Consider the following 27,165-nt stretch of genomic DNA (forward strand, 5'->3'; position numbering starts at 1 on the left):
CACGTGTGAAGTAATGTGCAACCAGTTTTCCCAAATATTCTCTTCTCTTCTCTTCAACCATATTCCAACATATTACAAACCATTCACTTTTTTTTTTTTTTTTATAATTGGAAGAGGAGAATTCGAACTCTGCTCTTTTAAACAGTGGGACTATGCATCAACCAATGAGACAAATGCTCGGGTGCCAAACCATTCACTTTTAAATCATTAGAAACTAATTATTATCTTCCACCTAAGATAGCATTATACCATGCCTTTAAAAAAAAAACATTATAACATATAAATTGCTACTTGGTAGTGTGTAGAGACAGACAACTCCACAAAATTTTGTTTTGCGAGCCTCGTTATAGAATCAACCGAGTTATTTGACCACATGCTTGGAATTATTTGGCTAAGCTACCGTCCTTGTACGTTGGGATTTCTCTAGAGTACCTTAGCTTTCAGGCTTTCAGCTGTTCGCTAGATTTCGTCACAAAACAAAGACTTAAATCAGTCGATATTACGAATAATATGCATCATGATACTATTGTGTCATAAACAAATTTGTGATTGATCATTGCTTTCCCCTTTCTGCATTTTGCCCAAGTGTAGATGTTGCACCCATCAGGATTTGTTGACTCCAAGGAAGGGCCCTGGATATTTGTTCTTGGGCCAACAGGCTCTCATGTCAGTTTGTTGGTCAAGTTCAAAGCCTATCTCGTTTATATGTGAGCCTGTGGCTCAATTGTCCGAAATCCAAGTTGATTTTCTTGAGGAGGTATTGGGCTTGGGCGCTGCTGCTGATGAAATGCAATCCAGCATCCAGAATTTCAGATGCAATTCTCATTGTTTTGATCAATCAGTAAGATATTCTCATTCACTTGTTCAACTCACAAGATCCCTTTTGGATTTGTCCTAGTCAAGAAAAAGAACCAAACTAACCTGCAATTAGCTAGTGAATATAGCAGTCAAAATGGTAGTCAGCATTTCATCTTTTAGCTGCAACTATGGAATTATTCCAGGTTTTGCTATGGATAATGGAGAAAAGATTGAGTATATACTCGTTGTACATCTGATTAAACTCTCGGGCAGGGCATCAATTTCGAATTTGATAGGTGGACCTACTCATAGTTGATACTGCAACATCACATGATCCGTTTGCAATCAATTCTTTTCTCTTCATTGATCTGTTTCTGATCCAACGCTATAGCTGCTAGCTGATCACTGAGTAATAATCTTCAGATGCAAGCTGCTTCAAGAGCAAGAATGGAAGCTAGCCAGCCAGCTAGCTAGCTGCCATATCTCCTTTCTACTTGTTACCTGTTATGCGAACATCATTGCATGGTTTTATTCTTTTAATTTCTATATATAGAAAGATATCAAGAGTTTACCCCCCAGGCCCCAGTAATTTGTAAAACAAATACATGCTTGCACCCAAATCCTTCTGGTGCTGCTCTTTGATCTTTGTGTTCAAGAACTTTGTCGGTGACTCTTTCCCAACCTACATACATAGAAAATGTGCAATTGCATGGAAAAGTCCCAAAAATGGAAAGAAAATTTATTTTAAAATCTGCAATAATTAGATATACTTTTTGATAGTATTGATTAAATATGTATATAAAGGAATTGAGAAAAATTCAGTAGTTATGAACTATAACTTTTAATAATTTTGATATTGATGACTACCTTTTAATTGAGAGAATATCTATGTATATAAAAAGATGTATAATTGGGAATAGATTCGTAGATGTAATAATTGCAATTGAATGAGTAGAAATTTACAAGTCACAATAAATTATGGTTTACTTTGAATTAAAGATTAAATATAGAGCTACTAGGATTTGGTTCTGATTAAGACTGATTAACCTTTAAAGTTGGTTTGGTCAAGCACCATTGCGGTTTGGTTTTCTTAGTAACAAAATGGAAAAGGATATGCCAACAGCTATTAGATAAATTTGATTAACATAATGTTCAAATCAAACATTATCAATAATTAAAAATATTCCTTTTTCGGGTTTCATCGCTAATCTTAACCGATTTTCAATAAAAAATATATCGGTGAAAACCCATCGAAAATATCTTTTCCGACATTTTGTGAAAAATTTTTAAAAAAATGTAACAAAATCAAAAGAGAAGGATTAATATAAATGAATAGAATTATAAAAGTAAAAATACTTATAATCAAACGATGATATTAATTACATGGGTACATATATATATATATATATATATATATATATATATATATATATATGTTGGACACTTGGACCCTCGTCCCATTAAAACTCTAATGCCTTAGCTCTGGACAACATTTAAGAAAAATAAAGGATGAAATTAATTCAGAATACGACGATCCAAGAATATTATATTGCAAGATTACTGTATATATATTCTCGCTACCATATTTGTTATCTTTGTAATTGTACATAATGTTTGTTTCACTCTGACTCACCTAGCTTGCTGTTGCGGGGTCTTTTCTCGAGTCTTTCCTAATTTGTTCATCCCATTAGAAGATGTCCTCTCTCCGATCTCCATCCGATAATTGGATTAAAATGTAATTACTTATTTTAATTTTTAATTATAAAATTAAAAAAGGGTTTTTTTTTGGGTTCGATTTACACTCCATATTAGTTTGAATTATTGATTAGACAATAGAACAAAGGGTGGTTTAAAACTAATCATTGAAGCAATAATTTTAGACATATAATCTGTTTTCGATTTAAAATATCTAAAATAATACCAAAAAAAAAAAAATTCTTATACTAAAATGGCATCACATTGAATTGAGATGGTTATGGTCACATGCTTTGATTTGAGTGGTTAACACCTTTGACAAGAAGATGGATGAATTTGGGCTATTTCAAGACTTGGCTACAAATCTTATCTTTTGAATCCTGCCTGCATTAAGGTTATTCCCACATGAAACTACTCCTATGTACAATTTTTGCATAGAGTTAGATTTACTTTTATAAATAGGGGAAAAATGTGATAAAAAGAAAATGAAATGAACAGATGGATTGGTCTCGAAAGGTATAATGCTTGGCATTGATGCAAAAAAAAAAAAAAAGGAATTTGATTGAATTAAAATGTCGGTCATTTGGCTTTTGAAAATTCCAATGGGACAAGGTGACAAAACCAAAGATTAGTCAACGTTTAAGAAATTTCAACAACCTTAAACAGTAAACATCCTCTACGCTTTTGAAAACATAGAATAAATATTTTGAGATGTATTTTGATTTATGATTTTATCTCTAAAAGAAAAAAGAAATTGTGTAATATTAGCCTAATAGGTTAATAAATAATAGGTGAATTTTTAAAATTTTAATTTTTTTTTGTCAAAATTAAAACAAAAAAGGAAACCGAACATTTAATTTAAGAAAGAAAGGATGGGAAATTGGGAGCGGAAAGGGAGGGCATTGGCGACATTTACGTACAATGTCCAGACTCCAGAAGTTGGTTACTGATTGATTCTTGTCTTGCTTTCCACTGTTGCTTTCCCTCTCTCCGTCTCTCTCCCTAACCAACACTCCCGAACCAAACCACATACAGAGATCCAGTAAAAGCCCTTTCCATTACAAGGCAGCCTCACCCCGGATTTCCTTTTTGTTTGTCTCCTCTAGTATAAATTCACACACCGCCAAAGAGGCAGGGAATGAGGGAACCGGCGATGGTGGAGGGGATAGACAGCAACGCTGCAGCACCTGGAGCGCTGCCTCCGCCGACTTCACCCCCGCAAGCATTGCTCGAGAGGCTGAAAGATTACGGCCAGGAAGATGCTTTCGCGCTTTGGGACGAACTCTCCCCTGAAGAGCGTCACCTCCTCGTCAAGGATATCGAGGTCAAAACATTTCCTTTTTAGATCTTTAACCACCGCAATCCTATAGCCCAATATTGCCTTGCTTTCAAAACAATCAAAAGCACCCATCTTTTTTGTTTTGTCTTGTAAAAAGATACTGATTTTGTTCCTTTCTTGTTTTAAATTCCTCTCATCTGCAACGTCTTTCTTCGATTCGAACTCTTCAGTTTCGCTCCTAAATCTTGTAATTTGCCGCCAACTTTTGACTGAAATTCTTCAATTCCGAGCAAGTTCGAATCAAAGTGTTCAGCTTGGTGATTATAGTTTTGTCTTCAGCTGGAAAAACTTGAACAGAACTAAGTAAATTTTGGGTTGTTAATAATTGAACTTTTGGTTTGTATGCTTCAGAGTTTGGATCTTTTGAGAATAGATCGGATCATTCGCTGCTCTCTTCGATCCCAAGGTGCGTATATATATATATAGAATTAGAAATGCTTAGATTGCATTTCTTTTTATTAGATTTTCCCCCTCTGTTTTGGTTATCTTTAAAAATATGATTTTGTTTTTCTGGGGGGATTTTAGCACTGCCGGTAGCAGCAATAGAGCCAGTGCCCGAGAGTTGCGTGTCCTCGGTAGAGGAGAGAACAATGGAGGAGAGGGAAAGGTGGTGGAAGATGGGATTGAAGGCTATATCAGAAGGCAAATTGGCTGTTTTGCTTCTATCTGGTGGCCAGGTATATTATCTATGTACTTTTTTTTTTTTAATCTTTTACAATGTAGATTTATCGCATACAATACTTAATGATGTGGGTCTTCTTTTTGCTTCCTTTTGATCTATATTTTATGTCTAGCCAAGAAAGATTTAATAATAAAGTGATGTTATTACGGGTTCTTAGCTGAGGAGTCTTTCTATCTCTGACCATAATTTTGGAATGATGTTGCTTTTGGAGTGGTGCCCACATTAGACATTTTCCTAACCAATATGTTCACTTATTAATGTAAAAAGCCGAGCCCATAAAGTCTTTATGGATAATCACTACTTAATAAAAGGTAGGTATGATGTTGCTTTAGTGGATGTCTAGTAATGATAATTAGTGATCAAGATATGTTAACTTGGAAAGTGGATGCTTCAATCTGTCACTGCAAATAATTATTGTTTACTTAAAAGATGCTTTACAGGATTCTATACTTTTTTTTACTGAAAATGGGATCCAAATCTGCTTTATGAATAATAGATCCTGTTGTGTAACCCTTTTTAAGTTCCCATTTTACTGATTTTTTGGTGTTATCTCCGTATGATTGAAATGTATTGCAGGGAACTCGGCTTGGAAGTTCAGATCCCAAGGGATGTATCAGTGAGTATTTTTATTCGTTGCTGACATTATTTTTACCTTAAAAACATTTGTTGTTTATATTTTTGTTTTTTGATTTTAGATATTGGACTTCCTTCCGGGAAGTCACTTTTTCAACTGCAAGCTGAGAGGATTTTATGTGTTCAAAGACTAGCTGCACAAGCTATGAATGAGGGTAAACATCTTATCTATCTACTCTGTATGATTCTATTCTGTTTGTAGGTTATCCTCATGATTGGATATCTGCAGGTTCAACAGGTTCAGTGACAATACACTGGTACATAATGACTAGTCCTTTTACTGATGATGCAACACGCAAATTCTTTGAGAGTCATAAATACTTTGGTCTTGAAGCAGATCAAGTAAGATGGTTTCTTATTCTTTGATTTCCTTATGGTTTATCTTTTGTTGCTTTTACTGACTTTGAAGTCTGGACTTGATGCAGGTTACTTTCTTCCAGCAAGGCACCATACCTTGTATCTCAAAGGATGGTAGATATATCATGGAGACTCCATTCAAGGTATGGTTTCTTTTTGTGAATGAGCTAATTTAGAGTGACATTTTCTTTTGGTTCAGTAAAATAAAAATTCAAGTTATAATTGGGAATCTTGGTGGACGTATAGTTATATTCACCCTAGAAGTTTCAGAGCATTTTTAAGAGGTGTATCAAAGTCCTTAAACAGTTCGATTCACTATATAACTGATTCACATTTAGATATTGACAAATACTATTAAATCATTGAAACTTCACTTTAGGGTTGATAATTCTTTTAAGGAATGCTGAAAGGATGGAACTTAGAAGTAAATTACCTGTCTGTAAGTTTTAGGAGGAAAAAGTTATGATTCTATTGTATAATTTGACATCATTATTCCTGCTACACCATTCTCCCGGAAGTATCCCTTTAATTGCATTAACACTAAAAGGTTTTCATCCGGCCGAGTATAATATTCTTTTATTTCACAATTTGCTTATTATTCTAAGTAGCAACCTTATTCAAATGTGGTGGTTACATGAGTACCTTTTTTGAAGCCAGGTAGCTAAGTCTCCAGATGGGAATGGAGGAGTGTATTCAGGTATTTTCAAAATAATGCACAATTATGTGCTGTCTGCTGTTCAACAAACTAATAATTTGTTGTTCTATTGTGTGACAATTTAATTGGATACCTAATTTGTTGTTCAGCTCTGAAATCTTCAAGATTGTTAGAGGATATGGCCACAAGAGGGGTTAAATATATAGATTGCTACGGTGTTGACAATGCTTTGGTGAGTTTGTTTGTCTTGCTTTATTTTGTTTGGTTAAAATTTTCCTGGATAATTCTTGTTCAAAGAGACAGTGATTAGGGTCTCGAATGCAGGTTCGTGTAGCTGATCCAACTTTCTTGGGATATTTCATTGATAAAGGGGTAGCTGCAGCCGCAAAAGTTGTCCGAAAGGTAGTTAATGTTCTCAATGTTCATGCATATCTGAAAATTTTAGTTGCATCATTGCTTAACTCTTTTGACTATATTATCTATATTTGAGAAATGGTATTAGGCTGGGTTGCAACAGTTCAAAGCTTTTTATTAATCTGTCTTGTTTTCTAAACTATCAGTGAAATACTTGAGTTGTGATATCTCTTTAAGCTTTCTTTGGGTATTGCAAATAAAGATGAGGGAAAAAAACAACAGAAAGAAAACAGATAAACAAAAAGAGTGATTCATCTGATTTGCAGTTGATGAAACTTCATTGGTAGTGAATCATGAGCATGATATTGATGTTGAAAATTCCATTTATGGAGCTCTGCTTTGTCTTTTTGAATATGTAGGAATGATTGTGCCTTCCATTTGTTTATTTTTTTGTAGCATATGTTGCACTTACCTGTTGTGCTTTATCTAACTTACCCCTTATGTCATGTAATGTATTAACGTGCTAATTTTCCATGAATTACACAGTACCATGTTTAACTCTACCTGGAGAATGCCAATTCCATGATGGCATGTTACTGCTTAATCTTTTTTTTTTGTGTAAACTTGTGGAACTTGAGATTGTTATAAAGCTTAATCCTTTTAAGGATTTATATTGTCTTAATTTCTTCTAGTACTTTGGTTACAGGCGTATCCCCAGGAAAAGGTTGGTGTTTTTGTAAGGCGAGGTAAAGGTGGACCACTTACTGTGGTTGAATACAGTGAATTAGATGCTTCACTGGCTTCTGCAATCAATCAGCAAACCGGACGTCTTCGTTTTTGCTGGAGCAATGTATAGTCTTTTGTTACCTACTTTGATGAAATATTGCTTGCTTTTGACATAATCTAGAATATGTGTGCAATAACATATGAAGCTAATTTGCGTGATTATATATCTTATGCTAATAACTATATGCTTTTCAGGTGTGCTTACACATGTTTACTTTGGATTTCCTAAACCAAGTGGCAAATGGCCTTGAGAAAGACAGCATGTTAGTGATGTTATTCCTTCCCTCAAGATACATATTTTGATCTGTTCTGCCTTTTACTTGAGCATTACTTTGTCAATTACTGTTTTTAACACGTTCCCACTAACCCTTAAAAGGATGTTAATATCTAATTTGTTATGACTGCAGTTACCATCTTGCAGAGAAAAAAATTCCTTCCATTCATGGTTATACTATGGGTTTGAAACTAGAGCAGTTCATATTTGATGCATTTCCATATGCTCCTTCAACTGCTCTGTTTGAGGTGAACACTTCCCCTCCCTTCTTTTTCTTGATCCAACTGATTTCTTTTTTATTTTCCGATCTTTTTCACTGTATATGAGAAATGCAAGAAGGGATTAATTACTCATCTAATTGTTTATGTTTACAAAAATGCAGGTATTACGAGAGGAAGAGTTTGCACCAGTGAAAAATGCCAATGGTTCAAACTATGACACTCCAGACAGTGCGAGGCTACTGGTTCTGCGACTGCACACTCGTTGGGTAGTTGCTGCAGGTGGCTTCTTAACACATTCAGTGCCGTTATATGCGACTGGTAATTTCATAATTAATTTTGCATACTCTTTAATAGCAGCCTCTATTAACGTTGGGTTTTCTTTTTTTTTTGGATCTCTGAGTGGTTGATGGTGTATCATTTGCCTTCTCTCATATATTTATGAATCCTTGACATATTTATGATGAAACCAGGTGTGGAGGTATCACCACTTTGTTCTTACGCCGGAGAAAACCTAGAATCCATATGCCGTGGAAGAACATTTCATGCACCTTGTGAAATCGCATTTTAGTTTTGACTTCTATCTGCATATTCTTGATTTGTGCAGCCTACTCGGTTGAACACGAGTACAGTCCATTGCATGGTATGGATATATTTGGATAAATAGTGGTTCAAAATGCTAATGTACGAACCAAAGGTTTTGCAATATTTCAGGCTTGTGATTATATGCCATCCATTATCATTATTTACTAGTGCTACAATAATGCATCTGTCATTCTCACGTTTGTTTTTACTATCATTTGTCAATTCTTAGATTCCTCTTCAGAACTCGAATAGGGTATTTCACCATTTGAACAGTTTTCTGTAACTCTGTTTCATAATCGTTACCCTTTTTTGGCAATTTGCACATTAATGTTGTATGCGGAAAGAGCCTTATTCCATGTAGGGGGAATCAATATTTGCAATGCAATGTATCACGATTTATATCAATTTGAACACTAAATTATTTACATGGCTGTGCTGCAAGCATGCACTCTTTGACGGCATCGACACTTCACCTTTTAACTATGAAACAGGTGAACGAATCACACGTCCCTGAAGAAACCCCACCCCCCAATCAAAACGCACGAAAATTGCACCCCCTCGGACTGACTTCGGCTAATTTCGTCCACCATAGCCATCAGCCTAGAAGGTCTGAATTGTGTTCAAGCTCAGATTAAGCAGGGCTGCAGCGTGTAGTTAGCAAAACTAACATTTGAATTGTATCGTTCATTTTGTAACAAGTTAAGTAGCAAAACATCAAAAAACATTATTAAATTTGCAAAATAAATTACAACTGGAGTCAGTAATTAAATTGGTCAATTTCCTTCAAAACGGTAAATTTTTTGTTTTCTTTTGGCCAGCACTCGCAGTACATTGGCGAACATCCCAGTGGTATTGGTTCTCTTCAATCATTGGTTTGAGCCGAAGAATTTGCAGAGTCCTGATCCAACCCTTTAGTCATAATCATAGATCCATGACAAAGGGTGCTTCAAAACAAGAGAGAAAGATCGGAGTCAGACAAATATTAATGCTTCTCCGATGGGAATTGCTTCCTGCATGATAAGAGGGAAAAACGAACAACTTAAGGGAACTGCTACATACACACTATTTAGGAATGCATGCTACCTTTAATCATTGTGCAGAATACCCGAAACATACATACTCACATAAAGAATGACATAGGATAAGTTATCAGTATGCTTACAATTATTTCAATGGGGCAAAAGAGTAATGTGGAAAGGTATCGCGGTGCTTGTTCAATGATAGGGTGGTACACCGACCAGGGGCTCCATCCCAGCCAATTGATGCTGCAGGAACCTATATACTGACTCCGTTGTTGTAGAAGCTATTCGAACGACTACACCAATTCCCTGAAACCGATGGCACAAAAATTTCCTTATTCTTCACTATCAAGCTAATCTATTTATATGAAGGGGAGCAGGTACCTTGAAATTGGAAACAACTTAAGATAGAATTTTCACATACATCAACAAAAATTGAGAAGATGAAAATATGAGCAAAAAAATATAGCATTTCTCTCTTCTCTTTTCCAACCCACCCCTCTAGTTCGCTATTGTACTGCACTGACATCGAAGTCAAATCTCTCTCTACCTGCTTACAGAGCAGCATCACTTCTGCTTGCGATCTTGTTTGTGCACACAACAGCATTATTTACGGCTTTGAGGGTTAGGGGGGTTTATAACAAGTAAGCATGACTTCAATACAATAACAGCAATTGCACTGTAGCATCTAGATCTAATGAAAGTACCTTTGGACCAAAGACACTGCAAGAAGCAATAAAAGCTGGCCTGGTCAAACAATTATCTGAGTTTGTTTTAGCATGGTGCCCCAAGCTAGTGGAAGGAATGTGTAATTGCTGAGACATCATCCTCTTCACATTTTCTTGAACTTGATCTTGAACAAGCTTCAGCTTTGGGCTACAAATATGCACCTTATGTCACAAAACTCCTTTCAGCATAAATGAACTTTATAAAATAATATCAGCAAAATATAACACACATTAAAGTATCTACCCATAGATTATGACCATTGCAATGACTTGGTAGCCGTGCATGCGTTCTGCTATATTGGCAGGGCTAGATTGTTCTAGCAATACCTATGATTAAAAAGAAAAAAACCGAAAAGTATGAGGCAAATCAAGACAAAGTTCTAGGAACTCGCGTCAAAAACTTGATTTCTACAAAATCAGTAAGATAACTTGTTAGAGGAAAACATTGATGAAGGGGAACACATTAAGAGAAGGTCATAGACAAAAACATAATTTATTAATGAAGCTATTTCTTAAATGCATAAGTATTAGAGGCCATTAATAGATTGGCATTATGACTTGCAGTAGTAATGAGAATATTACGGTGTCAAGAAATACAGGTTGATTGCCTTCAGAGAATATATGGTTGGTGCTCCTATAAAGTTCAAAATCCCATTTTTCCCCACTTTCATGACGACCACTGGTAAACCAATCGACAATGACCAAACTTGAGTCGGAAGCCACTCTAAAGACCTGTTTCTGAGAATATCTTGCAGTGGAAAAACATGTGACCGGATCTGGAATGACTGCAAATAGAGCACCACTCCCAATTCTTGCCTACTGCATAGCAAAACAAAAATTAGCCATTGTCACTACAAGCATTCGTCTGAACATGGTCAAAATGTAGAATCTTTTTATCAAATGTCTCCCACAACTATGATTTTAAAATAAATTTGTGATTATGCATCTTGGGTAAGCACTAAGGAAGGATAGTTACCTCTAAGACTTGCTCAGAACACTTAGAGCCCAAAGACTTGTAGACCTATACCAGAACAAAAGTGATACCATGTTATTTTCAAAAAAAAAAAGAAGAAGGTGATACCATGTTAAGAAATCAATTCAGTCATAATCCAATTTTGTAGTGAATCCAAAGAGTAGAAAATTAAGATCAAACCTTTGTAGAGGCTTGGGTAGTAAGGACAGCAGTGCAGCCATCTCCAATTGTAAATTCAACTGAAATAGAATCTCCCTAAGAGAGAGTGAAGCACATATTCACAACCAAAAAAAGAGAAAGAAAGGAAGAAAGATATGATACGAAGATTGATGATTGACTTAAGTGAGCATACGGAGACAATGCCACCGCCATAAGTGACGCTGTAAATCCAGACAGCATCGGTTTCGGAAGGACCCACCTGAGGAATCATCAGCTTCAGTTCAGAGTTGGGAGATGAGCGATACACATAGGAATAAACAACCACATACATCATCTAAGGTCAGGGAAAAGAAAGAACCTTTCTTGGGATAATGAACTTTAGGGGATACTTTGAGAAGCTTCTTGTCACTGTTGACTTTCCTCTCACCTTCTCCACTACTACCTTTCCCTTTTCCATTTCTTTCTCCATCCTCCACCAACTGCTTCTACCCTTCCCATTACTACTTCCCATAAGCAATAAACTAACGCAAACTCATTGGGCTCCACTGAAACTAAGACCCAATATCTTCGTGGGTTGGCTGATTTTTCTTTTTTCAAGCTAGTCGGCCCAATCAAAGGAAAAAGAAAATAAAAAGGTCCAAAAGAGCAGTAAAAACCATCTCTCTTCTCCCCCGTCTCTGTAGGGTTTTATTCCTGTATCTCAAAGAAAAAGGCTTCAGGGTTTGTATTCTTGCATCATTTCATTTGCAGCTCATTTGATCCAGTCGAAGGAAATGAGCTTGGTTTTAAGATTAAGGCATCATTTACATAGTGGATTTTTTTGCAGAAAACCCTTTGAGTCTCAGATTGTAACTCTCAATGCTTTCAGCTCAAACAGATTATCTCGAAATTTTAGTCAACCTGCAAAGCAAGAACAGGAAGACGAGGAAGAAGAAGTTGAGATTGATCAGAGGAGACTCCCAGCAGACTATGACCCTTCTAATTTCGATCCCACCGAACACCGTAGTCCTCCGACGGAGCGTGTTTGGAGACTCGTTGATGAAATCTCTGGCCTTACTTTGTCTGAAATTGCCGAGTTGGGGTCTATTATAATGAAGAAGCGTGGAATGACTGAGCCGCCAACTGTGGGAGTTATGAAGGCTGGTGCTGCTGCTGGCTTGGCTGGAATGGCAAAGAAGGCGGCAGGTGGCGGGGCCGCCGCTAAGGAAGAGAAAAAAGCAGAGAAGACTGTTTTTGAATTGAAATTAGAGTCATATGAAGCTGCTTCAAAGATTAAAATAATAAAGGAGGTTAGGAGTTTTACTGATTTGGGTCTCAAGGAAGCTAAGGACTTGGTTGAGAAGACGCCCGCTGTCTTGAAAAAGGGAGTCTCAAAGGAAGAAGGTGAACAATTAATTGAGAAGATGAAAGCTCTTGGTGCTAAAGTTGTTTTAGAATGAACATTAGACGAGAGGGATAGCAACAGGTATTTTTGGTTTTCACCTTGGGATTTTTATGGATGTACTTGTTGGTTCTTAGGAAACTACAACTTTGCAAATCCTTAACAGCTAAAGAGTGAAGTACCGAAATTTCATTCTCTTACTCTGTTGATCTTTTGAGCTTATCAAGTTGGAATTTTTTTTTTCTCAACAAATGGCCACGATATGTGGAAAATCATTCCATCTTTTTAACATGTTGTTTACTTTATTTCTTGAAGAATAATTCATATGATGGTTGATTATGTTGCTTAATTCCTTTCAAAATGCTTACTTGATGGTTTTCCATCTTCAATTGTAATACAAGTTTCTTGCTTTTTTGTCCCAATTCTTTTAGTTATGCATCAGCTATCCAGTAAAATTCACTTCAACTGTTAATCATCTGCTACAACTTCTGGGCCTGGGATGATGCAGTGAAAAACACTGGAGCATTCTCCTAAGTTGTGGATGGTTTGGCTTAGATTTATAATCCTCTGTTGACAAGGACAAATGCTCTGATAATCCAGGGGGAAGATGGTAACCCTGGGATCATATTAACATGATATTGAATTCTATTTCATCTGGTGACTTCTCCCTGTTGTTTCTTTGCTCCCCTTGTGACCCAATGTTCTCTTTCTTTCCCTTTGTAAGAATTTAGAAGAAAGCATTATTGAAGAATCAATTGCCAGAACATACTTCAGTTATAAGACTTGTTCCTGAACCAATGATGAATATTTAAACATTGAATCTGTCTAGTAGCAGGATTTAATACTCCCTTCTATGATATGCCTTGTGTACTTAATCCAATGACACAAGGCTAAATTCTACGTGTTTGAAATATTCATAGATGGTACTAATCTTCAGATGGTAGTCAGATTATTAATTGAAAGTAAACTTAAAATGGAAGAATTGGGACCAAGAATATGCTGTTGTGAATATGTGATGTAGTCTGTATTATTGCCACTGACAAAAGTGCCAAGCTTTTTATCAAATGATCTGGTGAAACTTTGTGAAAGGCTAGTTTAATTTGATTGCTCTTCGATCATGCTGTTATATTTATATGGCTGCATTCCTTCATTGTATATTCTCAAAGAAAAATGATTGCCGGATGTCCAGCCAAGAATTTCTTTATTAACACTGAACTAGGTCAATGAAGAATGCACTGGATAGACTCATGGCTGAAGCAGATTGAACTTGAAAGTCTCCCAAATTTTTGCCCAACGGGCTTTCCTTTCAGTTCAATAGGATTAATAAAGAAACCTGATTAAGCATTTGCTGGTTTGAGTATCTTTCCAGTTCACTACTTCACTATGAATCTGTGGTAACAGAAACTTAAAGAATGCGGGAAATTTAAAAAGGAGAGAAAGACGGGCCTCTGAATTTAGTCATTAAGGTCGAAGTGTCAGGGGCTTTGGACAATCTAAATTAAGCTCTCATTCTCTATTATTTTGCAAACAAAGAACAGCAATAGAGGTCCAGTACAAAACTGCAGGATCAACTTAAAAAATTTAAATATAAACACAACATTTCTTATGCTGTGAAGGTACACTCATATAAATTGCACAACATTGCGGCATATTCATGCATCCTCCCGCAACTACAGTCTTCCCCATTGAAGCTAGGTTGAAGCATCAGGTTGAGCCCAGGCAAAATGGAGAACTGCAAGTATCAATGCCTAAAGTGCCTCACATTGGTGAAAACTAATGAAACTCCATACTTGTTACAACAGTCCACGGCATCCCCATCTCTAATGCTCCCACCAGGCTCAGCAATGACTCCAATACCACTTTCGCAAGCTTCTTCCACTGCATCTTTCCAAGCTGTTTATAAAATGAACACATCATTGTTAACAAACAGGTTATTGAGGCTTTTCGCTAATTCTTGGTCTACATTCAGTTTAATATATGTTGAGGAATCATTCCTCCATTGCATGCTTGCACGCATGGCAATTTACTTGCAAACATTCTCCACTATTTACTTGCTTAACTTATAAGCAAAATATGTTTTTTTTTTTTAACAACATTAAAGTGCAAAAGCTTTCAAAGGTAATAATTACCAAATGGGAAGAATGCATCACTAGCCAAAGCAGCTCCTTTGACCTCATCTCCTGCTTTCCTCAAAGCTATTCTCAAACTCTCCAGACGGTTTGGCTGCCCGCTTCCCATACCCAACATACGATTGTCCTGACAAATGATGTCAAGGGTTAGAAGATCTTACAACATTATGCTTTTCTTTCCATGGCTACTTTGTCCCAACTTTTCTTACAATAGGGGGGAGAACTATAATCTAAAAAAATCTGTGCCAAAGCACCGCTTTAACCAAAATTTAGGACATCCTAGCAAAAGATAAAATACAAACCTTTGCTACTACAATAGCATTGCTTTTGACATGCTTAACACATAGCCATGCAAATTCTGCATCACGAAGCTCACTATCTTGTGGCTTCTTCTCAGATACTATATTGAACTGGATATCTTGGGGGGTCAAGTCATCTGAATCCTGGGCTAACCAACCACCACCAACTTGTCGAAGTGAGAGCTTTCCTTTCTCATTCTTCTTTGCCTCAAGGATCCTCAATGTCTTTGATTTTCCACGGAGGATCTCAAGCCCCTTCTCTGTATACTTGGGAGCCACAACAATCTCATAAAACATCCGAGTTTCACCATCTGTTGGGCTTCGGAACTCTCGGATCTCCTTAGCAAGAGCCTAAAAGTCAAACAAAGTAAGCAATCAAAATGTGTCTATCACTCTTATCTTGATATTGAGGGTAGCATACAAAAAAAAAAATGATATTCAACAATCCCACACCCAACATATAGGAATATAATGGCAGCACAACTCCATATAATGCTTCCAAGAAGTTTATTAACTTACCTCATCTACTTCTATGTTGAAGGCTACAATTCCTCCAAACGCACTCACTGGATCAGCTTTCACAGCCAGCCTGTAAGCCTCAAGGATATCATCACGAGAAGCTACCCCACAGGGATTTGTGTGCTTTACAACCACACATGTAGGGTTCCTAAACTCTGACACACAGTTCCATGCTGCATCAGCATCTAAATAGTTATTATATGACATTTCCTGCACCAAGATAAATAGAATTAAGGATATGCCATGGAACAAAACTGACGAGTAAACATAACACAGGCTGAGACCTACAATGGAAGAAAACGAAAAAAAATCATAATACTCTAATTTGATGACGCTTTTGAGTCCACAACTACAAACCTAAAAAAGAATAGCAATGAAAAAAGACACCTTTTAGAAAAGGCTACAATACAAATTCTAGCAGGCTTTGTATGATAGAAGCCAAAATTTTGCTGTCACAACACAGTATGGAAAGGCAGAAGTATGGCGACTAAAAAGCTTTATATTCCTTCACAGAATTTATCAACAGAACAAAGCTGCATAAAATAGTAAAAGCAAATACTTCCTTGGACAAGAAAAGGTAGGAAGGAAAAACATGCCAGATAATTCAATATTTCATCTATTCTTTAAATTATTCGCAAGCATAAACAATCACAAGATCACATAAATAATCCATCTCACCTTCCCATGGTGTTGAATAGCTGTTGCAATACCACCAGCATTGACCTCAGAGAGACTCTTGTCAATGTAAAATGCAGCCTTCTGATGAGGATTTTCACCATATCGAAGTGAACTTTTGAGGGATAATGGAACCGTCAAGTTGGGAGGGAATTTATCTTCCAACAGATAAAGAATTTTGTCAATCTAAATTGTAATGATTATAGATAGCACTAGAAAAACAAATTTAATGAGTTTGTCGCATTGCTTTTTCAAAGAAGACAATTAAATTGTTCCCTTATTATTTCATAGTAAATTTTGTTAGTCAGCCCTCAGCTTAAAGCATTAGAAGTCTCATTCTTTTCTTCCAAACATCATCAAAGGATTAGAGACCATTTCCAAAAGAATGACCAAATTTATATTTTGTAGCTAAACTTAAGTAAGAGAATACCTCCCACAGTTTGTTTCCAGAGCCACTCTGAAACTGCAGAATCATAAGAAGCAACATGCTCAAAAGCCTTCCAAGCAAGCTTTCTCCGGAACTGTTGATCAACCTGACTGCCTTTGAGGTATTCAAGGAGTGCAGGATAGTCTTGTGAATCAACAACAACCAAGACATCCTTGTGATTCTGTTTAAATGAATGTGTTATTTGCTGTACAAAATAATTAAAATAACAAATGCTTAACCTATTCAACTTGAGTTGCCCTTCACTACCAATGTGGTTCAATTACTTGTTCAGATTTGCTTTTTATCAGCTTGGTAATGGATAAAGACTATTTATTGGAACATGAAACTACATGAAATCAGTTCCAGTTGATACACACTTGGGGCTGAGAAATATAGCAAAAGTGTACAACTTCACTACTAAATCATTAACAATTACCTTCGCAGCAGCTCTAATCATGGCAGGGCCACCAATATCAATATTCTCTATGCCGTCATCAAATTCAATTCCTCCGGTGGAAGTAACTTTATCATAAAAGGGATACAAGTTCACAACCACCACATCAAATGTACCTGAAAAAAAACTATTTTAGCTAAAAGACAAAAAAAAAAGGCGAAAGGATGATAAAATACTGGGAAAAGAAGTCTTTATAAATAAAAGAGCTTCACCACAAGTTTAGAACTTACCAATTCCATGTTCATTAAGAGCTTCCATGTGATGTTTTTGGTCTCTTCTAGCAAGAATACCACCATGTATGTTAGGATGTAACGTTTTCACACGACCATCAAGCTGTAAAAGACACTACAGTTAATCTCCAAACTTAATCAGCTTCAAAGCTGAAATCAAGGCATACTAGTGATGACATCAAATCATTAGGAAAGTATGGTGATCAATCATTAACAGAGAAGATAATGAATGGCTTTGACTTCTTGCTCAAATCTTTTTTATCTCATTTTCCTATGACAAATTTATTAGCAAAACAGTCAAAAGCTTCATAAATTATCAGTGAGGATGTCATAATCACTTTGCTTGATTCAGTTTTCCCCCTTTAATGGTCCTAGAAGCTGTGACGAGGACATGCTATATAAAAACAAAACTAATTAAGTAGGACAGGACATCACAGAATAAGAACCAGCTTACCATTTCAGGGAAACAAGTAAGCTGCTCCACTTTGGTTACAGAGACACCAGAATTTTCCAAGGCAGATGCAGTTCCTCCAGTCGAAACAATTGTGTACCTATAATTTTAAAAGAAGCAAGTACAAACCAAATTGGCTTCAAAACTGCTGCTTTACATTTAAAAAAAAAAACAAACTGCTTCTTTACATTTTACACTGATAATGATTACACAGACCCTACCAACTCCAGTTGAAAAAGAAGAACAAAGAATAAGTAACAACAGTCCATAGCAAACGATGCATAAAAAATATGAAAATATCCAAAAAGAAAAAAAGGGTGTCATTTATTTACCCTAATTCTTGAAGGCCATTGCCAAGAAAGGCCAGGTCCTTCTTGTCGGACAAAGATATCAACGCTTGCTTATTGCCTGACAGTGAGCAGAAAAGCCATCACAAACCATCTCCTTTTTTTGTTAAAAAAAGATTACATTTGGGAAAAGGGAAGGCAAGAACAGTACCAGGGGCAGAGGACTGAGGGTCGTGTTTTGGAACAGCGAGGGTTTGAGAGTCAGCCATGGCTTTGGTTGAAACAGCGTTGCTGGAGCGTAGCGAGAGAAAACGAAAGCGACCGCAGACAATCGAGTGATAAGAAGAAGAAGGAGAGGGAGAAATGAAAGTATTCCTTTGGAAGGCGCAGCGAGCGGTGTTGAGAGTGTTCGCCGCGTGGGCAGCGTTAGCGGCGGTGGTGGCGGCAGTAGTAGAAGAAGAAGCAGCTGCCCCAAACATCTCTCTCTTTCTTTTGTTTTTGTCCCACTCCCACACACTCTCTCTCCTTAAATAGTGGTAGTAGAATCTTCTTCCATGTCTACCGCTGTTTCTTATTTTTCATTTTATTTTTTTCTTTAACATTCATGGTCTTATTTTTCCGATTTATTAATGGCTTGTTTAAAGCAAAAATTTTACTATAATCTTCGGATACCGAAAAATCGTGCGTGGATACAACAAAAGAATATGAAATATACATTACTGTATACTATACAAAAGGCAAAACTCTTAGTAGAGAGAATTCAGGGATTCCATGGCCAAAAAACACACTCTGCGGAGCAAAGCCTAAACACCATTTACAGAATTGCTATGGCAGCATTGCTGATAGTAAAAGAAGGGGAAATGAAAACTTGTTAGCGTCTTCAAGAGGGTCAGCAGGGTGTAGTGAATGATGATGGATTGATACTTTGATAGTCCATCTTTAATGTCAACGGAACCAATGTCAGTCACTGCAAATAAATACAGAATCTCCAGAGTCAACCCTACCTGCAAAATAAACCTTTCCCATTAAATCTTTGTTTCGTTTTGATTTGAAGATTTAGGGCTGTGACTAGTTTGAGGCTTGAACCAAAACCTCTACATTCAAATCTCTTGCAGCCAAATTATAAAATGCTTGAAAAAATTTACTAACAAATATAAAAGAAATTGTGGATGGTTAATTGCTTGTTGACTCTAATTTCATTGATGACAAGCACAATAATCAATTACCGAAGTCGAATACTTTCAATCACCTCAGTTAGACAAGTTCTGTAAGTCGAATACTTCTATCACCTTTGTTAGACAAGTTCTGTAATGTCACCTAACGAGAGACGTGTTTGGAATGTAGCTGTTTTGATGCCATGCCATGCAACTGAGGGGGACCTACTCCTACATTACGTTGGTCCTGAAATAAGAGCAAAATCCTGATGTAAAAAAATCAGAGAAACAAAATGCCAGAAAATTCCAAACAGCAACTTCAGTACCATGTCTTGTATATCATCTTGAATGTCATAACAAATGGGAATAGTTTGCGGTCTGAAGTGTAACTGTCCCTGTGAGGGCACAACAGGCATCATTATTTAACAAGATTAACGAGCTTATTCAAACACAAATGATAATTTGAGGAGAGCTCAATACAAGGGAACCATACTTCTTGTGGTATGGCCCTGGAAGCATGAAAAACCCTCAATACCATCATTATCCGTATAAAAGGCAAAGTTCTCAGCAATCACATAACAGAAAGCCATACCATCCCATGCATTCTTTGTTGAGTAATGTAATGAGCATCATGTGGTGGGGCAATAGAGTTCACTTGTCCCTGCAACACGAATGAAATCATACCTTCTAAGAATTGTGCCAAATAACATACACCAACATGCTTGTAAAACGATATGAATTTATCCTATGTTGATTATTAGAAGTCTATAAGAACCATATAAAATCCTTGATCAATAATTAGTTTATTGGTGAAATCCTTGATCAATAACCAAATAATCACATAAGGATGCTTGTCCATGGCGGAGGGCAATCTCATACCATTCCCTGCACAAGTTGTTGAGCACCAAAATAGCTATCAATAGCTGGAGTCCTTGAATTCAGTTGTTCCTACAAAAACAACCCAAGAATTTTAGTAAAACTGTTCGCGTGGTCAAAATGGTACAAGTTTTCTTTTCCACATTATGGTCACTGAAAGACTAAGTCATACCATCCCACGAATGCTCTCTTGTGACTCATAAGAACATTCAAGGCTTGGCACCCGTATATTTGATTGTCCCTGAAGCAATTTTGGAATTCCTATTAAGATATTGTTTTATAATAAAATTTCACAGGCAGAATTTCTTTGGGGAATGGTAAAAGCATGTTAAAACAGGCACACAACCACCACTAACCATTTGTTGCCAGCTGTCAGGCATCCCAGAGTTTGAGATCTCTCCTTCTGGATATCCCTAAAAGATACAAAACAGGTATGATGAAAATCAAAAAGGTTTGGTTAAAAATTAGAATTTAATAACAATTACAGCAGAGAACTCCCTGACCTGTCTTTTTTGGGATGCATTAATCCTTTTTACTGCCTTGGATGTGCTGTTACTTTGGTTCAATTCTTCAAAGTGATGAGAGCCTTGAGTTTGTGGTGACATCAGTTCTGTTACACCCCGAATTGAGTAATTGACACTCTCGCATTTTCTCAATGCTTCTTCCAGAGCATTGAGTACAATATTGTAACTCCCCTGAGATAAAGACCCTTCATCACCCAATTTAAAGGCCCGTTGACAAAGATCATTGTAACGTTGCATTCTAGTTTCAAGAACATCTGATTCTTCTCCTGTGGTTTGTCTACTCTTTGCATCCTTTGTCCAACGTTTCAATATATGTTGTGAAGGGATGCTTTGAACCCCAGACAACTGCAGAATAATCAGTATATGTCTACAAGGAAAACCATTAAATTCAAATCCACGACATAAACAAGATATATCTGACGTTGCCTCATTCCACACCACAATAAAATCTTGATTTTTTTCGAAGTCTTGAACCTTAAAAGTTTTAGTGCCTCCCTGTTCACTTTCTTTTCTTGGATGACAAGCAATCCCTCCCAAAACTTCAACCTGGAATTTTTTAAATATTGCATGTGTGTACAAAGGAGACATTTGTTTTTCAAAAAGTGATGGAGATTTCAACTGAGGTGGTTTATGCCAAGTTTCAAAATCAGCTTTAGCTTCCTCTTCAGACTTCTCTCGTAGAATTGTTTTATACTGATCTAAAAACTCTTTTAAAGTAGTTTTCCTCTGCAGATGTTTGTCAAAGAGAGAGCTTACACTGTCTGAACGTTGCATTGTAGATATCCCTGCAAGCAAAATGCCTCTCATGTAGGCTGGCACCCATTGTTGACGATCTTCATATAATGATTGAAACCAGATGTCATTTTTTAAATTGAATCCATCAACCAATTCCCACCATTTCTTTTCAAACTGTTCATCGGTATAAGATTTAAAGACACATTCATCAAATTTGGTCATGAAATTTTCATGTTGCCCCATCACATAACTAAGCTTCTCCGGTATCTTGCTCACTATATGCCACAAGCAAAAACAATGACGGGAATCAGGAAAGACCTCTGCTATAGCTTCTTTCAATGCTTTGTCATGATCAGTTAGTATTACTTTTGGAGCTCGTCCACCCATTGCTCTAAGCCATGCCCGCATAAGCCAGGCATAAGTTAATTTAGTCTCATCAGCAACTAACGCACACCCAAGTAACAGAAACTGAAAGTGATGATTCACACCAATAAAGGGAACAAATGGTAACTTATATTCATTCGTGATATAAGTGGTGTCAAAAAAAACCACATCATAAAAATAGCCATAATCAAGCCTTCCTTTGGCATCAACCCAAAACAAGTTTCTCAAGCGCTGCTCTTCATTGAGATCTATAGAATAAAAGAAGTTAGGATTTTCATCTTGCATATAGAGAAAATGATCAAGCAAAGCTTTAACATCTCCCTCCTCTAAACCTAAGAGCTGAGAGCTACGTAATCGATTTGTGTCACCACCCTTATGACTCTCAAGTTTCTTGTGCCCACCAAATTGTCTGGACATGGAAACATACATTTTTTTGGTTCTTCCATGCAATGTATGGACATTACTATTACCTAGACCTAAATTTCTATGACCTCCGGAGAAATATGCCTGGTCTGGAAATATATCATGGTTATGCTCCTTGATGAAACTACGAACAATCCACCTTCCATCTTGCCTTCTCTTCACATGCATGCCGGCTTTGCAGTCTGTTTTTGACCATGATCGGTTAACTCTACCTCTTTTCTTCTTGACAGGAATGGTTGTTGCAATATCCGCACATGGAACAGGTTCTGGAGTCTCCACTCCACCAGACTCTCGCTCATTTCCATATCTAGTGCATACAAACTTTGCATCAATAAACTTCCCAGAAATTCTTGATCGACGGCTAGCTTTTATTATAGTGGTAAAGCCGACAAACTTGGCGTATTCTTTGTAGAATGAAAAAGCTTCCTCCTTTGATTCAAATTCCATTCCATCATGAGGCTCAAAATTCTTCACAGAATTCAAGTTTATTTCACGTCCAGTGTATGCTCTGGGTCCTGCATCTACTACCGCTACACCAACATTTCGCCCACCATTTCCCTCATCATTCCCGCTGACTCTGCCTCTGTCATGCCTTCCATCACCACCCTCCATCATGTTAATGTTCACATTGGGTCTGTTGTCTTCCTTATGATACTCTCCAGACGGGAGCTCAAGATCAATCCCCGTGGGAACCATTCCTTAATCCTCTCTAAAACCAAATCGTAAGAGGGAAACAATCCACACGTGTTCAAGATATCAACTGAAAGTAAAGTTCCCACATCAAAATAAAGTGCTTTCAAATTCAACCCAAGTGAGGGAAAAAAATTGCAAATTCCGCAACTTGTCTGAAAAGAAAAATGAAAGATTGAAACTTTGACAAACATATCGGTAATTGGGTTATTTGCAAACATATCAGTGAGCATATTTCAATCAAATGATTGAAGAAATAAGAAAAACCAAAGAAGGAAATCAAAACAGCTGATACCATGCATATTAACTCAACCCAAAATATAAAGTACACTGCTATCAATGAAAAACAAAGCCAACGGCTACCAGTGGTATAAACCATGGAAAATTGTTGCTATTGGAAGCTAACTAAGAGCAAAAATATTTCTTTTTTCTTTTAAAGAATAGGGGGGAGAAGAAAAACCCAGAAGGAAATTAAAGAGTGAAGTAGTTTACCTGAGTTGAAGGAGGATTTGATCAGTAAGCAGGCAAAGAGAGAGAGGTTTAAGAGCGAGTAGACAAGAAGTTTAGTTAGGGCAAGCATAAGACGAGAATGCCGTACTCGCAATCTTTGGCATTTTCGATACTCGCGTGTCCCTGCGATTTCTAGTGGTAGTGGGCCATCCCAATATTTTCAGCCCAAAGATGAAGAAAACAGGAGAAATGGCCCAAACTTTTTTAAATATTCTCGAGCCTAGGCCCATCAATTCCATTGCATAAGTCTTTTTTATGGGACAAATTGGACCTTGGACTTTGTTTGAGAATTAATCCAATAAAATCGGTAAAATGATTCGATTAATTTCGAAACGAGTGCGGGTTATATCGATTAATTCAGTTATTTTTAATTTTAAAATTTTGTTCTCTTTTAATCGAATTAATTGGTTTAGGATAATAAGAAAGTATATAGCATAGAAAGAACAAAATCAAGAAAATTGGGTTCGAGTTCAAATATTTTGGTTAATTCAATTACTAACCAAATTAATCGATCTAATTCGATTAATCGGTCAATCAACGAATACTTTATTTTGAACCGATTTATAAATTATACTCGTGAAATTTTCAAAACGTAGTGCTAAGGTATATAACGGTGACAAAGAGTGTATGACAGGCAAATCCAATAACTTAATGTCACCATATATCCAATTTGTAGTTCTAAATTTTTTATTATTTTTTTCTTCCATTAAGGTTAGTATTAAACTAATTTTCTGACCTAAGTGAAGCATGTTCTTGGTGTTTAATTAGGCTTGATTTCCTTTGAATAAATTAATAAAAAAAACACTAATTTTATAATATTTATAAGTTGGGGACTACATGAATCACATGACTCCCTAGTCAAAATGTTGACCTACATATATGATACCCCACTTTTTAATTAATAGATTGATCCATGTTTGGGACGCATTAATTAATTAATAAAACATGATTAACCTAATTGTCTAAAAACAAGTGACAACACCCACAGATTGTGTACTCCACTACAACAAATTTGACATTCGGCTGTAATTTTTTTTATAATACCGTTAACATTCTTTTTAACTGCACTCGTTTTATCTTTTAATAATATTTTTATAAATTAAATTATATTGTTTATATATATATATTGACATGGTCGGTTTAGAATTGAAGAAATTCAAGACATTGACTGTTCAGATGTTAGTAAAGTTATCTCTTTTGTGTGTAAAGAACATAAAACTCAAGGGAAAAAGAAATAAAAAGAAATCGAAAATGTGGAATTAGCCAAAAGGAAGAGCAACAACGTAAACCCAAGGAAGATAGAAGAAGCCGCCCCGAGTTGGGTGGATTCTTTTCGCTTTGTTTTATAGGTGAGTGAGGTATTGCTTTGTGGGAAAGAGAAGCAGCTAAGATGATCAATCCTTTGAAACCGCGTGGACACTGACACAACAAGATTTACCAGCGTCAATGGAAATTATTCTTTTTTAAACCCAAATTAAACAAAGGGGAAAATGGGGTTGCAAAGGCCATGTTCTATGCACATGAGAGACACTCAGACAAAAAAATATATATTCAAATAAATATGGTTTAAATATTGAAAAAAAAAGTCTCTTAATTATCTCATTTTATGCGAAAAAATTCATATTCTTTCGTTGTATCGGCAAAAATCTTTCTTTTTTGATTTATGCTCATGTAAATCTTAACTTTAATGAAAAATTAATGGCTATTTAAGAGTTTAAATGGATACAAATCAAATGATAAGTGTTTCTTTTAATACAATGAAAATATAAAAAAGTTTCGCATAATGGGACATAGTTTACTGATTTGTTTTATCATTTACATATATACCAATATATATATATATATATTTGTCAGGACAGCACCCAGCAGCTATATATATATATTCATGCAACCAAATCTACAGATAGAATCTGGAGTAGCTGCAGCATCCAAGGCAAAATTTTTTTAAACCTAAGCTCTTGTTCTCACTTTGACCAGTTAAAGTTGAACCAAAACCCACTATGCAAGCAAGGCTTTCATCAATGGTTGAATTGTTTAGATACATATATATACCCTAGCTCGGAGGATGTCTATGTTAAGAGTATAGTTGAAAAGAAAACTAAAAGAGTTGAGTATTCAAGAAATTTTCTTGAAAAAAGAAAAATTGTATGATGACATACTTAGAAAGAAAACATAGATGCATGCATGGTTAATATCCACTAACTTGGACATATATGAATACATAGTTGGATACCAACTGTTTTCAAGCTATAGTAACTAGATTTTTCTATTGCTTCAGGTGCATTTGTGTGTGTGTGTGTGTGTGTGTGTGATGGCATACATGCATGGTTTGGAACTTGTGAAAGCAAGAAATTTGCAAGTTCAAGATGAATAAACAGACTCAATGAAAATATTGGTGTATGATCGATGTTACCAAAAAGCTAAGAAAATTTTCAAGTTGACTGATATTGTAGCCATATAATTTCATTATGGGGTTTGAGAGAGCACTGCATCTGCATTCCATGCTTTAATCTCAGTAAGTTTTGTGTTTGTCAGAGAGGGGCCGGAGAGATCTTCGTTATACATCTTGGATGTCCCGCAGTGAATGTCTCTGTTCACACAGGCCTGACAAATAAGCCACGCGATATTTAATCAGTTTCTCAGGCAAGCAGCAGCACAGCATGTGGTTTCCTTTCTTTCCCTCTTTTTCCTTTTTCTCTATATTAGTACAAAAATTCTCAGTATTTCTCTGGCCCTGCAAGTCTAAGCTACCATGTGAAAATGTGATCCCTCTCTCAGGCAGTAGGACCCCCTCGTCCCTTGCAGTCACAGGCGACTCAATCAATCAACCTGTCCAAGTTTTCAACCCCTTTGAGTTTTGACTTGCGCCTTTGTGCCTGTCCTCCTCCCACTTGCCGCCTGACCAGACACCTACCTACTCCACAAAAATGGGTTATCTGGATCCAATTATCCACCCATTATAAGTACCTGTATTCTATAAATTCAATTAGCCTTTCCTTCACAGAAGCATAAATAATTAAACAGATCACCTGTAATTTATAGAAAAAGAGGAAAGAGGGAGAGAGATAGTATAAAGTAGGTCCACATGAAAAAATATAATATATGGACTGTCAATTTCAAGTCATCTCATATGATTTTGAGTCAAATTATGATTCCTGAGGTCTGACGTTTTAATAATACTATTTCTGTACTGCCTCAGCATGTTTTTACCACCATGGCCACTGCCTTCAATCATTCTTTCCACTCCTTGCCGATCATGTCCCTGCTCTCACACTGAAATTCCAGGCTCACTCCACTTCTTTACCTTGAATCTTGTTTAAACTACCTCACCTAGGCTGGCCAGGTAACTAATTAAGCTGTAGTCGTCCAAGCCAAGGATTTTGACATGGAAATCCTTCATGAACATGCATGTCCAGGAAGGATTTGGGATTCAAAGAGATTTCCTTCGAAGCTGGGCTAAGAAAGATAGCAATTCACTGTAAAAAGGAGGGAATTGTATCAAACTTTTACTTTATGCGGTCTAGACTGAGTGAAACCCAGAATCATTTCATCTTTGCGGAGTGAATTGCTTGCATATAAACATTCCTACTCCTACATAAAAAGTCGACATTTGAAAAGCAATAGACTCTTATAACCCTGAATTGAAATGCCCCCCATGTGCTCTTTGACGTTTTAGGCACTACAAGACAGTGGTAATACGAAAGAAAATACAAAAATATACACCAAATATACGTTATTTATTACAAATTCATCCATACGGTG

The 27,165-nt window shown here is 36.4% G+C and overlaps 5 protein-coding genes across 13 annotated transcripts; 2 read left to right on the top strand and 3 right to left on the bottom strand.

Annotated features, from left to right (window-relative positions):
* Window positions 3,365-8,584, top strand: LOC18607026 (UDP-N-acetylglucosamine diphosphorylase 2). The gene is made up of 15 exons (XM_018115596.1): window positions 3,365-3,817; window positions 4,184-4,238; window positions 4,358-4,509; window positions 5,091-5,130; window positions 5,210-5,302; window positions 5,377-5,489; window positions 5,573-5,647; window positions 6,162-6,201; window positions 6,309-6,391; window positions 6,484-6,561; window positions 7,220-7,363; window positions 7,495-7,562; window positions 7,707-7,821; window positions 7,956-8,112; window positions 8,265-8,584. The coding sequence occupies exons 1-15, from the start codon at window positions 3,632-3,634 to the stop codon at window positions 8,360-8,362; spliced, it is 1,497 nt and encodes a 498-aa protein (XP_017971085.1). The 5' UTR covers window positions 3,365-3,631; the 3' UTR covers window positions 8,363-8,584.
* Window positions 9,031-11,968, bottom strand: LOC18607027 (urease accessory protein D). 4 transcript variants are annotated; one of them, XM_007040976.2, is made up of 9 exons: window positions 11,614-11,968; window positions 11,449-11,514; window positions 11,277-11,351; window positions 11,100-11,144; window positions 10,706-10,939; window positions 10,368-10,450; window positions 10,103-10,271; window positions 9,539-9,704; window positions 9,031-9,386 (listed from the first exon to the last, which is right to left on the bottom strand). In XM_007040976.2, the coding sequence occupies exons 1-8, from the start codon at window positions 11,764-11,766 to the stop codon at window positions 9,591-9,593; spliced, it is 939 nt and encodes a 312-aa protein (XP_007041038.2). In that variant the 5' UTR covers window positions 11,767-11,968; the 3' UTR covers window positions 9,031-9,386; window positions 9,539-9,590. The 4 variants fall into 4 exon arrangements, with proteins under 4 accessions (XP_007041038.2, XP_017971088.1, XP_017971087.1 ...); XM_018115599.1 differs by lacking the exon at window positions 11,449-11,514 and adding an exon at window positions 11,515-11,529 and having other exon boundaries at window positions 11,614-11,857; XM_018115598.1 differs by having other exon boundaries at window positions 9,031-9,320; window positions 11,449-11,529; window positions 11,614-11,857.
* Window positions 11,917-12,985, top strand: LOC18607028 (50S ribosomal protein L7/L12). Its single transcript, XM_007040978.2, has one exon. It carries the CDS (start codon window positions 12,029-12,031, stop codon window positions 12,692-12,694), a length of 666 nt encoding a protein of 221 aa, XP_007041040.1. The 5' UTR covers window positions 11,917-12,028; the 3' UTR covers window positions 12,695-12,985.
* On the bottom strand, window positions 14,067-18,677 carry LOC18607029 (bifunctional purine biosynthesis protein PurH). Its single transcript, XM_007040980.2, has 11 exons — window positions 18,319-18,677; window positions 18,153-18,228; window positions 17,824-17,920; window positions 17,370-17,472; window positions 17,122-17,255; window positions 16,689-16,866; window positions 16,262-16,416; window positions 15,584-15,793; window positions 15,068-15,415; window positions 14,766-14,892; window positions 14,067-14,529 (listed from the first exon to the last, which is right to left on the bottom strand). The coding sequence occupies exons 1-11, from the start codon at window positions 18,584-18,586 to the stop codon at window positions 14,378-14,380; spliced, it is 1,848 nt and encodes a 615-aa protein (XP_007041042.2). The 5' UTR covers window positions 18,587-18,677; the 3' UTR covers window positions 14,067-14,377.
* LOC18607030 (protein FAR-RED ELONGATED HYPOCOTYL 3) lies at window positions 18,777-23,488 on the bottom strand. Of its 6 annotated transcripts, none has more exons than XR_001926728.1 (9): window positions 23,386-23,488; window positions 20,641-22,963; window positions 20,494-20,550; window positions 20,310-20,378; window positions 20,141-20,209; window positions 19,854-19,922; window positions 19,588-19,656; window positions 19,357-19,508; window positions 18,777-19,111 (listed from the first exon to the last, which is right to left on the bottom strand). XR_001926728.1 is itself a non-coding variant. In XM_018115905.1 (9 exons), the coding sequence occupies exons 2-8, from the start codon at window positions 22,897-22,899 to the stop codon at window positions 19,425-19,427; spliced, it is 2,676 nt and encodes an 891-aa protein (XP_017971394.1). In that variant the 5' UTR covers window positions 22,900-23,048; window positions 23,386-23,488; the 3' UTR covers window positions 18,777-19,111; window positions 19,397-19,424. The 6 variants fall into 6 exon arrangements, 1 of the variants encoding a protein (XP_017971394.1); XR_001926727.1 differs by having other exon boundaries at window positions 20,641-23,048; XR_001926729.1 differs by having other exon boundaries at window positions 19,334-19,508; window positions 20,641-23,048.

This window comes from Theobroma cacao, chromosome 2 (genome assembly GCF_000208745.1).
Source record: "Theobroma cacao cultivar B97-61/B2 chromosome 2, Criollo_cocoa_genome_V2, whole genome shotgun sequence".
NCBI lineage: Eukaryota > Viridiplantae > Streptophyta > Magnoliopsida > Malvales > Malvaceae > Theobroma > Theobroma cacao.

Bases quoted from the DNA above. Each gene is read 5' to 3' on its own strand.
- LOC18607029 (XM_007040980.2), bottom strand. From the start codon at position 18,586: ATGTTTGGGGCAGCTGCTTCTTCTTCTACTACTGCCGCCACCACCGCC. The intron at 15,416-15,583 runs GTAAGTTAATAA...TTTGACTTTTAG, and splicing joins TCAACATAGAAGTAGATGAG to GCTCTTGCTAAGGAGATCCG. The intron at 14,530-14,765 runs GTAATTATTACC...TTTTATAAACAG, and splicing joins TGATGCATTCTTCCCATTTG to CTTGGAAAGATGCAGTGGAA.
- LOC18607027 (XM_018115598.1), bottom strand. From the start codon at position 11,766: ATGGGAAGTAGTAATGGGAAGGGTAGAAGCAGTTGGTGGAGGATGGAG. The intron at 11,352-11,448 runs GTATGCTCACTT...ACTCTCTCTTAG, and splicing joins ATGGCGGTGGCATTGTCTCC to GGAGATTCTATTTCAGTTGA. The intron at 9,705-10,102 runs GTACTTTCATTA...CATCGGTTTCAG, and splicing joins GCAGTGTCTTTGGTCCAAAG to GGAATTGGTGTAGTCGTTCG.
- LOC18607030 (XM_018115905.1), bottom strand. From the start codon at position 22,899: ATGGTTCCCACGGGGATTGATCTTGAGCTCCCGTCTGGAGAGTATCAT. The intron at 20,379-20,493 runs GTTAGTGGTGGT...AAATTGCTTCAG, and splicing joins CTGACAGCTGGCAACAAATG to GGACAATCAAATATACGGGT. The intron at 20,210-20,309 runs GTATGACTTAGT...TTGTTTTTGTAG, and splicing joins AAGAGAGCATTCGTGGGATG to GAACAACTGAATTCAAGGAC.
- LOC18607026 (XM_018115596.1), top strand. From the start codon at position 3,632: ATGAGGGAACCGGCGATGGTGGAGGGGATAGACAGCAACGCTGCAGCA. The intron at 5,131-5,209 runs GTGAGTATTTTT...TTTTGATTTTAG, and splicing joins AGATCCCAAGGGATGTATCA to ATATTGGACTTCCTTCCGGG. The intron at 6,562-7,219 runs GTAGTTAATGTT...CTTTGGTTACAG, and splicing joins CCGCAAAAGTTGTCCGAAAG to GCGTATCCCCAGGAAAAGGT.
- LOC18607028 (XM_007040978.2), top strand. From the start codon at position 12,029: ATGAGCTTGGTTTTAAGATTAAGGCATCATTTACATAGTGGATTTTTT.